This window comes from Limulus polyphemus, unplaced genomic scaffold, assembly GCF_000517525.1.
Source record: "Limulus polyphemus unplaced genomic scaffold, Limulus_polyphemus-2.1.2 Scaffold1378, whole genome shotgun sequence".
NCBI classification, from domain to species: Eukaryota; Metazoa; Arthropoda; class Merostomata; order Xiphosura; family Limulidae; genus Limulus; species Limulus polyphemus.
In genome coordinates this window covers 176,492-189,853 of record NW_013666988.1, presented here as the reverse complement: position 1 = coordinate 189,853, position 13,362 = coordinate 176,492, and the positions used below count along the sequence as shown (strand labels likewise).

General features: G+C 34.6%; 1 protein-coding gene across 1 annotated transcript in view; it reads left to right on the top strand.

Annotated features, from left to right (window-relative positions):
• Positions 1–292: 292 nt before the first annotated feature.
• LOC106463320 overlaps positions 293–13,362 on the top strand; it is a 38,909-nt gene continuing 25,839 nt past the window's right edge. Inside the window, exons 1-2 of the mRNA XM_022390797.1 lie at positions 293–865; positions 2,855–3,188. Coding sequence (XP_022246505.1) covers positions 425–865; positions 2,855–3,188 — 775 coding nt within the window. The 5' untranslated portion in view covers positions 293–424. The remainder of the gene's footprint in view (positions 866–2,854; positions 3,189–13,362) is intronic.

The window sequence follows — 13,362 nt, the reverse complement described above, 5'->3', positions numbered from 1 at the left end:
AAGAGCGTGTCCAGACTTTTATCTATAATTTTAGTTATTCGTGATGATGATCGATTACTCTTTGTACGAGAAAACATTTTGATATAGCTGTTTCGTTGTTGTTGTTTATTTCAGTTTTTTTTTAAGCTGAGTTTACTGTTAATGTGTTATGGTATCAGTAATGAAATCGGTATCTCGACTTAGGACCTGAAGACAATAAATCAAATTCCAACTGTTATTGAGGCTCTCACAATACGTATGTACATACGTAAGGGGTCTATTAACGACGCATGCGAGTTTCAGTGATTGGTTTGTTGCGTCTTTCACTAGATCGTAAATATAAAAAAGTAGCAAATTTACTTTTCATTTAAACTTTATTGATATCCCTAGTTCATATTTTTTCTGTAGTGTTTAACATAGATGTAAATACGGAAAAGTTGTAATCATGAAATTTCGTTACAGCCTAAACTCAGATGTAATTTATATTCCATGTTACGTACAATTGGTACTTTTTGGTCTCGTATTTTGTACAACTACTAGTATTAGTAATAACAAAGTAGATACTGTACGTAACCCTAATCAAGTTGATACTGGTATGTTTTATCAGTTTCAAAATGCATCTGATACTAATAGACCTAGAGGTACTAATTTATGGCAGAAACAGGTGATAATCCCTAAGAATCCTGCTGTGTATCGTTTAAAAAGACTGTCTGCAGAAGTTGTACTGGATAATTTTCAAATAAACAGAGATACAATTATTCGAACGCAAGATTCCAGGGCATTAGGAGCAAAGTATTTAAACGAGACTGAACTCCCAACCAATGAAGACTGTATTTACTGGTGTTGGAAAGTGCCAAAATGTAATGTTGCAGTATATGAAGAGAAGGTATTAAGCCTATATATCATCATTACATTTTCAGTTCTTGTTTAACAAGAAAAAAAAGTTTTCAATTTAATTATTTATTTTGCCACCTTATAATGAATTTGTGCATTTTTTTTACACTTTGCTGTTTGTACTTTTCAATTTCAAAACAAAATGAAGTATGAATGTATGAAGTTACATAATATTTTTAATCTTACTAGGTGCAAATGATCTAATCAACATTTGTAATTTACTTGTTTTGTTTTTCTTGTAATAGGTCTTTGCCCAAAACCTAACAATTAAGCCACAGTAATATTAATTATAACTGAAGTAATTGTCTGTCAAAACAAATTTTTGCTATTATACAAATCACATATTATCATTTATGCAGTCTCATAAATATACTATGAAATTTGTTAATGATCTTTATGAAGATAAAAATCTCCAAATGATTTCTTGTTGCAATCATTCTCCAATTTATCATTTTTTGTTATATATATGTTTTATTCTTTGACACTTACTGTTACTAAATGTCAGTGCTTATTCAATATTTGAAGTTTTGTGATAGTTTTTAGAATAAAACATCAGCTATTGTAAATAAAACATAATAAAGTAGAATAAGTCTTAGTGTAGAAATTTATGATCATGTGAATATAAAAATAATATTGACTTGCTACAATCTAATATACCAACTGATTCAGAAGTCCACAGGTAGGCAAACAATTTGGAAATGGAGAGGTATACGAAAATATTGTTAGTGGTATGGGATGAGATGTTGAATACCTACCCTGTAACAAGTTCAGTTCATTTTAAACTTTTATTAATATGCATCATACACAAAAATAACAATAGGAAAGATGTAGTTAGTAACAAATAAAATGTTTTGAACAAACAATTACTGAAATTGCTCCACAATAATAATAGTTGCAGGTATAAATGCATATAAGATAAACACCCTTATGCTTATGCAAAATTCCAACCTTGCACCTCAAACCTAGATTTGTGTAATAACCTTTGCTACAGTCAGATGTTGATCTTCTGTTGTACAGCTCCATTTGGATAGAAGGGTTGTTTTATGTCTATAACTGTTGTTCTTGAGGGATTATTCTGGTAATCTGTGGTTTAAAATGATTTATTTGTTGTCATCTTTAGCTTTGCCAATAACATTTTAAGGAATAATGTATATTAACAAAATTTCTGAAGGACATAATCTGAAAATAACCTTGTTTGCCCTCATTGATACTGTCACAAGATAGTCTCACAATATTTTATTTCATACTACTAACAATTATTTTCCTATGTCTCTTCATTTCTGGGTTATTTTTATGGCAAAAGACTTCTGAATTGCTGTGTGTATGTGTGTTGGTGAGATTCAAAGGACATGAAATTTAATATTAAAAGTTCAAAGGACATTAAATTCAATATTAGGGTTCCATATAGACACATACTCTTTTTGTGAGGAATTTGTTATTTTTCAATACTAGTGTGTCAGAACAAGTCTGTTGCTTTTTTGTGTTTATATGAAAGAGTGTATTTCATGTGTTATTGTTTATGATAATTATTTGTGATTTGTTCATTCATGTACAAAATTATGTTATTCTTTTTGTATTCACAATATGTGTACATATTCCTCCACCTCCATTATCACTATTTTGCAGTAGTATTTATATTAATGATAATATGGGATACTTTTATTATTTCATGTAAGTTATAAGTTATTTGTTGTATTTTGAGTGTTGTAAGAAGGATATCTCCATATGTTACTGTTTTCTGAATGCCTGTGTTGTGATCATTATAATAGAGATTATAACAATAAAAACATTTTCAGAAAGGCAGCCATATGTTTCAGTTATTTTTCAAATGGTGTGTAATTTTCTCTTTAAGTTAAATGTCACCATCTTTTCTTGCTTATTATCTTCTAACTGCTTATAAAATATTTTTAAAGTGAGGATAATGTACATGATTATTTTTCATTGTCTTAAGAAATTTGACAAAACTTGCATAATGTTTCAGACGAGGGGAAGCTGCTATTTGTTTGACTGTGGCACCAATGATGACTTCCTTTGTAAATTCACCAGTCATGGTTATTACACAAGTTCTATCCTTCGCATCAGCCAACATCCCTATGACTTAAGCCAATGGGGAGCTCAAGTTAAGCATGAACATGATTTGACAAAGCTACAAAAACCAACAAAATCTCCTCAACTGTCCTCACAGAGTTCAGTGCCACCTGTTAATGATCCAGTTACAAAACAGGAATCAGTACTAGAAAGTTCATCTGTTGGTCTATCAACAGCTTCTCCTTCAGAAAAGCAAAGCCTGGATGGAATTAAGAATAGACAAAAAGGTAATTGAAAAATGTTTTGGAATAATTTTTAATTTGTTTATTAATTGTGCATTTTATATTAAAACTTTAAACAACTCCTGTTTTTTGTTTTCAATACTAAATGCATTTAATATGATTTGAGTTTTACTTAAAAAACTAGTTGACCAAGTGACACAGTAAACTTCACAAAAAATCAAACAATAACACTTTCTTTGTTTTAAGTATCTTTGTTTTAAGTATTGTGACAAAAAATTTCAACACAAGAACCATTTAAGTGATATAGTATTCAACAATGTTACCAATATGACAGTAAACCTCACAATAAAATCAAACAATAACACTTGCTTTGTTTTATATATTGTGACAAAACATTTCAACACAAGAACCATTTAAGTGATTTAGTATTCAACAATATTATCAATATGACAGTAAACCTCACAATAAAATCAAACAATAACACTTGCTTTGTTTTAGATATTGTGACAAAACATTTCAACACAAGAACCATTTAAGTGATATAGTGTTCAACAATATTAACAATATGACAGTAAACCTCACAATAAAATAATTCCTTTTTTTATGCATTAAGTCTTCATTCTTTTTAAAATTTGAAACTAAAACTGTACATATAACATCTCGTGTCTACACATGGTATAGCTGCATTGTAGCATGCAAATAAGCAGGTGACAACCCTCCACCAATAGGAGTATGACACATCCTTTTAGTGCAGCTGACTACCTCTATACTATTAAGCACAATCATCACTTAACTCGTGAACTTTTCAGGTATAGGTTTATTTCAGTGGAAGTATGACCAAAGACATTGTTTCACAAGTGTCAGTAACTTCCACTTTGTCTGGTGTGAAACAACATGACTGTTCAAGCTAGCCTACTGATTACATTGACATTGAGTTTGTCTTTTGGGAGAGGTGACAGCTTTTGTGTAGCAATTGGTAGAGTATTTCATGTGGCTTGAGCCCTCTTTTGTCCCTGACATACCTCCACCTATGTTTCTCCATTATGACAGAAGGGATTTAGCTGGGTTTTTTCCCACCTACCTTTGTTTCATGTTATACCCATATTGTCGTGATTCAACTACAGCCATTTTTCGTGACTAGTTATTTCTCAGGTATATTTTTTTACATATTCAGTTATTTTTACTTTGGGGCATACATACCTCGTCCTTCTTCCTTTATTACCTCATATGACTAGGCATGACTTTGTGCTGTATTGCTTTACTACGACTTTTGAATTCTGGAGTCAGATCCTCTGTCTTTTGTTTCTATTTCTTAGACATAGGCTTTCCTACCTTCATCTTACACACACTACCATTTTCCATTATTTGTCCTTCTTTAACCTTCTTTCTGTGATAATCCACCATTTCCTTCTGGGGTTTTTGATGTATGCTCATTCCCTTATCCTTTTTTTTTTACAGTGGTGTGTTTATCTTCCTCAGCATTTTTACTTATTATTAGGTTGATCATATGCTTGAGTTGACTGGAGTGTGATGCCCTTGTTACTCAATTACTTTTGCCTCTCTTCTGTCTCTTATGCCTTCTTCTAGCTCCTTTCATCTGCTTGTATAATTTTACTGGTATGCTTGTACCTCTGGTGTCATATGTTGGGGCTGCATGCCAGTGTTATGCCTTATCTTCATTGGTTTATGGTTTCTCCAGTGCTTCTTTGCCTCTCTATGTCTTCTGTTCCCCTGCTTCCTCATCTCTTTTTGTCACCATTTACCATTCCATCCATCCATCCGTCTACTGCTCATAGACTTCGGCACTGTAAATCTTGGCAACGACTATCCCATAGGGTCTGTTTTGTTTGGTTTATGGACCCCTGACCTCCATTTGCAGCCAACTGTTGTGTATTGGGATTTCTATACTTCGTTTTTTTCCTCTCCTCCACTAATGTCTCTTGTTCCCATTATTTTACATTCTCCAAGGGATCTTGTTTCTTGCCAACGTTGGTCCGTGGCAGTGTTGGTCCTAATGTCTACAATTGCCATCAGATGGGGGTTTTCATCCTTTTCCAGGTTTTTATTCCCATTTTTTCATAGTTTCTAGGGAACCTGTAGATAGGTGTCAAGTCTTATATCTTTCATGCCTCAGTCGGTTTCTCATCTTCTCTCGCTTTTCTTAGGGAATTTCTCACCCTTTGGTGGTCTTCTGCCCAAGGTCTTGGGATGACCAAGGTAGGCATCTTGAATGCTTCTTTTCTTGTTTGGCTCTGTCCCAACAAATGTCCTACAGCCATCTTTTCTCCTCCTATGGGATGTGGTGCTTCTGGGTTGGTTGGTTCAATTTGGAGGAGTCAAATCTCACACCCATTTCCTTTCCTGGAGAATGGTTGAGGACAAGGGATCCCAAGCAAGGATCCAGAGAATGTTCAGTCCATTGTAGACATTGTAAAGGAGCCTGATCCAAAGAGATACAGGATTCCATGAAAGCCCAAGTCCCAATCACTCTATGTCCCTCAAAAGAAGAGTAGAAGGTTGGGCCCTGCAGAAATAAAAACAAAAAAACATCTAAATGAGGTTCCTTACTCAAAGACTTCACCTGGTGACTTGATAAAACTACTCCCATAGGGAGTATTCCTCTTCCTCTCATCTGGGCCTCCTTCTGTTTCCAGATGTCACAGATTATGGGCATGTCTCAACTCTCATGTGAATTCAGGTCATTGGTACAACAACATATTATCCCTTCAATTCCATTTTTTAGAACTTTTGGTGGTAAATTGAATTTTGGATTTTGTTTTTAGAATGGCTTGTAGACATATCTTGATGATACAAACAGTTAGCTTTGCAGTTATCTCTGTTATTAATCACAAGAGGGACACATCCTCTTGCTATTCCTATTGCCACACTATTGATCTCCTGTTTTGGCCAATTTTATACAAGTATATCTAATAGCTTGTTCTATTCTGGGTGCTCCAAGTCTTGTTGTGGATTATCTCTCAAAGCCCGCCAAGAATTACCCATGGATTGGTCACTCGGTCTTCTGGTGTTCAAGAGGCTGTGCTCTCATTTGGACATTCTTCTTCTCAACACTCTACTCCCCCTTTTCTGGTTCCCTGTTTCTTTTCCCTCAATTTTAGGTTGGGGTGCATTCTTTCAGGACTGGTCCAACTTTTTCTTATCCATACCTACCCTCCTACTCATCTTCTTCAGCATGTTTTCCCTCATTCTGGACACTCCACTGTACTAGCTGACTCAGCCATGGTTTCCTCTGTTACACCTTCTCCTGTCACTCTCCCTACTTCTCCCATCCAGCAGTGTCGTTACTTTGACTTCACATGTCGGTTTTGTCCAATCCCATGCAAGATGTTCCAGACTCTCTTTATGTGTAGCTTTCCTTTTTTCTTGTTCATTTCGTTCTTCCTCCCTCCTTGTCTAACCATGACAAATATGTACATTCCGGAGTTGGTCTCTGCATTATGTTTTCTTCCATTCCCTTCCTTCTATCCCCCATTTTACTGAATTTTTTTTGTTGGTTGTTCATACAAGGCTTATCACTTTTGACCATGGCTGGTTACCAGGCAGCTCTACCTAATACTTTTGGATTTTCTCATTATCTTTATGTATTCTCCCCTCCTGTCTTTTCTTGCCACATTTGTCTTTCAGTCCTTCCTGACGTGGACCTGAATACTGTTCACCATGCCCTTACTTTCCTCTTTTTGACCTTTTAATCTCTTGTTCTTTGTACCATCTTTTGCTTAGGTCCTGCTTCTTACTTTTTGCCTGTGGCCATAGGAGATGTGAATTGTAGGCCATTGCTGCTTTCTGTATTTTTTCCTTCCATTTCTCAATATTATTCTATTTCTGTTTTGAATTGTTTTCTTTGTTCCATCCAGGTGGTTCCTTGTTCTTTGGTCTGATCTGCACCTTTTCATGGTTTTTATTCTCATCTCTTTATTCTTTGTAATTCCTCATCTCCCTGAGATATTTCTCATATTACTCTTAAGGGATGACTACAGCATCTCATCTATTTAGCCTAGCCTCATTGGATGTAGATTAACTATGACTCTTTCAAGTCTCCTCTCATCAAATCTGACACTTTAATTTCTCTCTGGCTCTTCACTTTTGTCATCTGTTCAAGATATTCATGCTAATTGGCATGTGGAGTACCCCACTTACTTTTGTCACATATTTTCTTCAGCTTCTGGGCTGTCTCTTCTTCTTCTGGATATTGACTTCTTCCAGTCACCATTCTACATACCCCTCACCGGCTCTGAATGGGCAAGTTCTCTCTTTTTATATATCTTAACTTTACATTGGCCTATTTCTAGATGTCTAGATCTTACTCAGTAGAGAGTGGTGCCTCTCCTGGTATACTTACCTTTAAATCTGCACCGTGCATCCTTTAAAAGTCTATGATGCTCCCTGATGAGATGGGGTGTTCTACAAAATTGCTTAAGGGTTCCTCGTGGTATGTTGCTTCATAAATAAGGTCCATATCAGACTCTACAAACTTGTGGACTGTTAGTGTTGGGATTGGTGCCCATCCCTCCAGTCCTAGTTGAATAAATTGGGACCAGCTTGCTTTTCAAAATATAGTTTTTGTGGTTACCCATTGTATGGTTTTAAGGTGTTGCATTCCTCTGGATTCTCCGCTGCATTGTCCTCCCCCTCATCTAACAGAGTACAGGAGTCCTTGCCACTTACCAGTTCCTAGTTGTTGAGGTGGTGTACCATGGAGGCTTATTCCTAAGTGTGACCACTTCCACTCAGTTTAGAGTAGGGTGGTGGTGAGTACTCTTCTCCTACTCGAAACCAGAAGACAAATACCCTATGCTGCCTGGTTTTGGACTGGACGAATCCACCACATGCAGCTCACCCCTCTGGCTGGATTTCCTCCATCCTACTTATGCCTAGAAGTTATTTCTCAGGTGGTCTGGTGTTGGATCAGTGTAGGACCAGCCAACATAAGTCCTCACACATGTGGTTGGTAAAGACTCTTTTCCTACCATGGACCAAATGAAATATTCCTGATGTTGCTTGGTTTTGGACTGGAATTGACTCACCATGTTTCCATTCCCCCTTCTTACCATTGCCTGGACGTCAGTTTCCCGGATGGCCTGCTGTTGTTTGTGTACTGGAGCTGCACACATGTGCCCTGCCTGGGTTGTTAGAATGGAACTTTCTTTTTCCTTCTGTTTCCTGGTTTTGAGGTGAAGACTGTTGGGTCCCTCCTCCTACTGTGGACCTGAAAACATATACCTGATGCTGCCTGGTTTTGGAAAGGAGTTGATCCACTGAGTATGGTCTGATACACCCTAGCAGCTCTAAACCATCTTGCACATCCATTTACTGATTGGACTTGCATCTTTTCCACCTAGATTAGTGGCACACATCTTTACAGTGGACAAAGAGTATACTCTTATACAGATGTGGTGCTGTCTCCCATGAGTGTGACCCTATATCTTAGGGTTACACACTTCATTGGTTCTATTTGTATGCCTTCCGAAGAGTACTCATTTAGGTAACTTTGCACCATTCTCTCCACTGTTTCATTGTGGGATTCTAACTATTATGTGATCAGAGGTAAAGTATCATATCAGAAATTAACATTTACCAACACTGAAAATGTATTTCCAATAGATACCTCCTCTCACACTTCCCACCCATCCTTCCTACTTCTAATGCATCTTTTTTGCCTAATCTTGAAGTGATGATTGTGCTATACAGCAGAGAGGGAGTCAGTTGTGCTAGAAAGATGTGTTGCACTTCTATTGGTGGAGGGTTGTCACATGTTCTTCTGCATGTTACACCACAGTTATATCACATATAAACATGTAATGTTAAGTGAGAGCCTCAGTGCTAGTGGCAAGCAAAAATTGCACATACAGAGAGCAGCACAAATAAGGGAAAGCTATTGTGTTAGTTGAGGTAAGTATCTATCAGAAATATATTTTCAGTGTTGGAAAATGTTAACATCCAGTCTCTTCAGGCCCTTGAATTACTTGCCTTTTTTTTTTCAAACCTGTCCATGACATTTAGAGCAACTTTAGACATGGTAAACACAAAATTGTTATAGAAAACATCATTGGTATGAATAATATACAGCCATTGCAAAATGAATCCTCAAATAGCTCCACTTTTGTTAAATATGTAATTAAAAAAAACTGCTCATCTACTAACTTTAAAAGTAATAATAACAATAAAGAAAACTTTCTGTGCTTACAATAACAGCATCTCTTCAGGAAGAAGTTCTGTAGTTGTACCAATGTGATATTCTCGGGTACATCAATAACTTTAGAAATGATAGAAATAACCACAATATCAAGAGGTCTCGCAGAAATTGTTATGCGATAAAGTGGAAGTGTCACTGAATTCAGTATCACTTGCACTTTATTACATAACATTTCTTGCCAAATCTCTTGATAATGTGGTTTCTTCTATCATTTCTAAGATTATCAATGTACCCAAAAATATCACACTAGTACTAATACAGTTTGTATAGGTGAAGCAAAAATCTTTGCTAAAAATTCTCAAACTTTTTCACACGTATACATTTTCAGAGAATATGTAGGCTAGACAATAAAGAATTGGTTTGAAACCAGGCTAAACTGCTTTTGCACTGGTTACCTATTGCTCTGAGTTATTGCCCTTACATAACATTTGCACTTTCTTATTGTTCTGAGTTATGCCCCGTAGAATAACATAGAACAAAAAGAAAGTGCAAATGTCATTGAAGGGCACTAACTTATAACAGTAAGTAGCCGGAGCAAAAGCAGTTTAGTCTGGTTTAAAAAGCAACTCTTTATTGTTTAGAGTATGTACATTCCAAAAATGCATACATATGAAGACTTTTGAAAATTGAAAATTCATAGTGAACATTTCCTGTTCACCTATCCAAACTGAAAATAGATATGTCTAATAAATATTCTTAAATGTACTATACCAATATTTTACATAGAGACTTACACTGGCAGACAAAGAACAGATTTAGCACATTAATTATTTCTTACTAGAAGTTTAATGGCTGGAAAAACTAATCCAAAGTTAAAAAACAAAAGATAATGTTAAAAAGGACCAACAAAGGTCACTTTGACCCTTTGTGGATGCTCCATTCATTTCATCAAACATCCATTTGCCTTTATCCAGCCTTGACATTCCAAGTACTCATCAAGCCCTCTCTTAAACTCTCCTAACCCTGTTTCATTTACCATGCTTGAAGGTAATCTATTCCAAAGGCTAATCACCCTGTTTAAAAAAAAATTAATTTGCAAATGTCTTTTACCATGCCAGATATTAAATCTATGACCCATAATCTAACACTTAACATTAAACACAAAAAAAGATGATGCATCAATTCTATCTATTCACTTTATAATCTTGAATATTTCAATCAGATTTCCTCTAACTCTTCTTTTCTTAAGAGAAAGTAATTTTAAGGACCTTAACCTGTCCTTGTATGATAAACCTTCCACCGTATTAGCTTTCTTTTGAACCATTTCAATGTCCTTCTGAAAGTGGGGACCTCAAAACTGGACACAGTACTCTAAATGAGGCCTAACAAGACTCCCAAATTTTTAATATTGCTCAGGGATGTTTTTAGGTTAGCAATAATCCAATGAGCCATGGATAATACTTTATTGACTATTTTACCATTCCAGTAACACACTCAAAAATAAAACTCATTCAAAGTTGAGCTTTCATAAACAAGTGCTGCCATGTTTAAGCCCTAGGCAATAATTACATATTCTCTACATTTTGATATTTTGCATATAACTACCACAAGCCAAAAGCTACTGAATACATATTCATAATTATACAAAATTGTGTGAATACTTTGTGCAAAACTTTCATTGAGAATTTGCACATTAATTTTATTTATCAATGGAATGAATTAAAAAATTGGCAATGGTTACTGCACAAGTTGATAGTTTGGTTAAAAACATTCAGGTGGGTTTGGTTAGTGAAAGAACTAGAAATTACCTTATTTGTAGTAAGTCACAAGCAGTGAAGTCAAAACTCTGAGAATTCATTAAAGAATTTGGTGTACTAAGAAAAGCTTTATTCATGATATTTAGTGAATTTATATAAACTATGCTTTTTACAGTTTTGAAGCATGGAAATACTAAAAAGCACATAGAACTGTCAAATGACTAACCAAATTTGATTAGTTTAATTTAAAATTTAAGGGCATCACATATGTCAAATATATTTGAAAATAACAGAATGCACTAGTGAGCTCCTAATTTTATCAAAAGTTTTCCCAATGAGCATGCACTTGGAACCCTATAGCATGCTAGACACAGCATGCAACTTAAAGTATTTCAAATATATTTTCACCTGTCAATTCTCACCTTAATATGTAAACTGGACAACACTTAAAGCAGGGTTTTCCTTCAGTCACAATATCTTGTTTTTTGATGTGTATTCTAATGATATTTATTGAGAAAACCAGAATGCTAAAAAGCAGAAACAAATAAAAATATAAAAGAAACTATACAGATATGATAAAATAAACCAACTATTTATGGTGACCAAGGGCTTGTACTGATACTACTAACCTGCCAGTCAGTTCTACTGGCAATTTAAATTTTTTTGCACACTTCTGATGTACACTGTCATAATTTGATTTGCACACTTATTTTGAAAACACCTAAGAAGTCAGTACAGGATACAGGCGAAATGTCAATAGTGTTGTATAAATCATAAAGAGGATGCATTACAGAAAATATTCTGAATTTTCTTCTTCATTAAGTTAAATCTTTAGTGTTGGCAAGACAGAAACACAGTAACAATTATTAAAGAATTAGAATATATATATACATATATGCACTACTTCTGATTGTCCCAAAAGAAATGTTACATTTAGTGTCATTATACTCTCTGTCACTTGTGAACAACAACAAATGCAGTCACAGTGTGATAAAATCTGAAATATAAATAAATACTAAAACTATTGTAAAGAACAACAACAACTGCATGCAATTTCAACAGTTTCATCATATTAGCACTTATAAACAAATTAGAATGTTTGAGCAATAAATTGATGGCCTCATTAATCAGTTTAAAAAGAAAAAACAATCTTGGCATCGAGTACTGTCAAGCAGTTGCTTTCCCTTTAGTCAACAGTTATTCAAGATAAAAAATGTTGATGACAAGTGTTGCCAACTGGTTATTGGTTGCCTTACTCCTAGTAAGCAGATCAAAATTAGTGAGAGTGCCAAACAGCCTTAATGGCTTTGAAAAAAACAAGCATAAGGCAACTGAATTTGGTGGCAATGAGAATCAAACCCAAGAACCTTGAATCATGATTGCCCCACTTTACCCTGCCTAACCACCAATGATAGAGAAATATCTTGAAGATAAAAAACAACAATATATAAGACTAAACTTTGGCAGAGCATAGATAATTCATTATATAGCTTTGTGTTTAACAACAAACAACCATAATAGCATTGTTTTGTTACTTGAAATAATCAAAACCAATAGGGTTAGGAAACCATAATTTTGATTTATGGGACAATCAGTTCAGTCTTAATTTTGATCAGTTGATTATTGGAATAATTAGGAACATTAGTTTTGATTAATCAATTAGTTTTGAGACACTTGATTTACGGGACAATCAGTTCAGTCTTAATTTTGATCAGTTGATTATTGGAATAATTGGGAACATTAGTTTTGATTAATCAATTAGTTTTGAGACACTTGATTTATGGGACAATCAATTCAATCTTAATTTTGATTATTGGAATAATTGGGAACATTAGTTTTGATTAATTGATTAGTTTTGGGACACTTATCAATGCATTCCGTTCTCATAGGTAATTAAATAGATTGTTGTAACCTATATTTTTAATGCTGCAATTTTTATGTTAGCTAGAGGGAACATGATACTAACCCTTTTGAGACTGATCACGGGTAAAAGGCCATGTCATCTCGTTTGTTGACTCGCATTTGAAATTTTATTGAACTACTATTTCATGAATTTATGTCAATAACTTTGGTATCAAACTGTAGATTACAATTCAACTTTCAGTATTACACATTATTCAATTTCTTAATTTAAAAGTAAATATAAAAAAAAACATAAACATCAGTTTCAGTGTGTCATGTGGTATGTCGATTGCAGCACTGGTTCAAGTTAGATGTTTGTGAAGTCAAAATACTACGTCAATGGTTTCATATGGATTAGAAACTCAAATTACAAATATTGACAAGCTAGAATATAAAATAAGAGCCT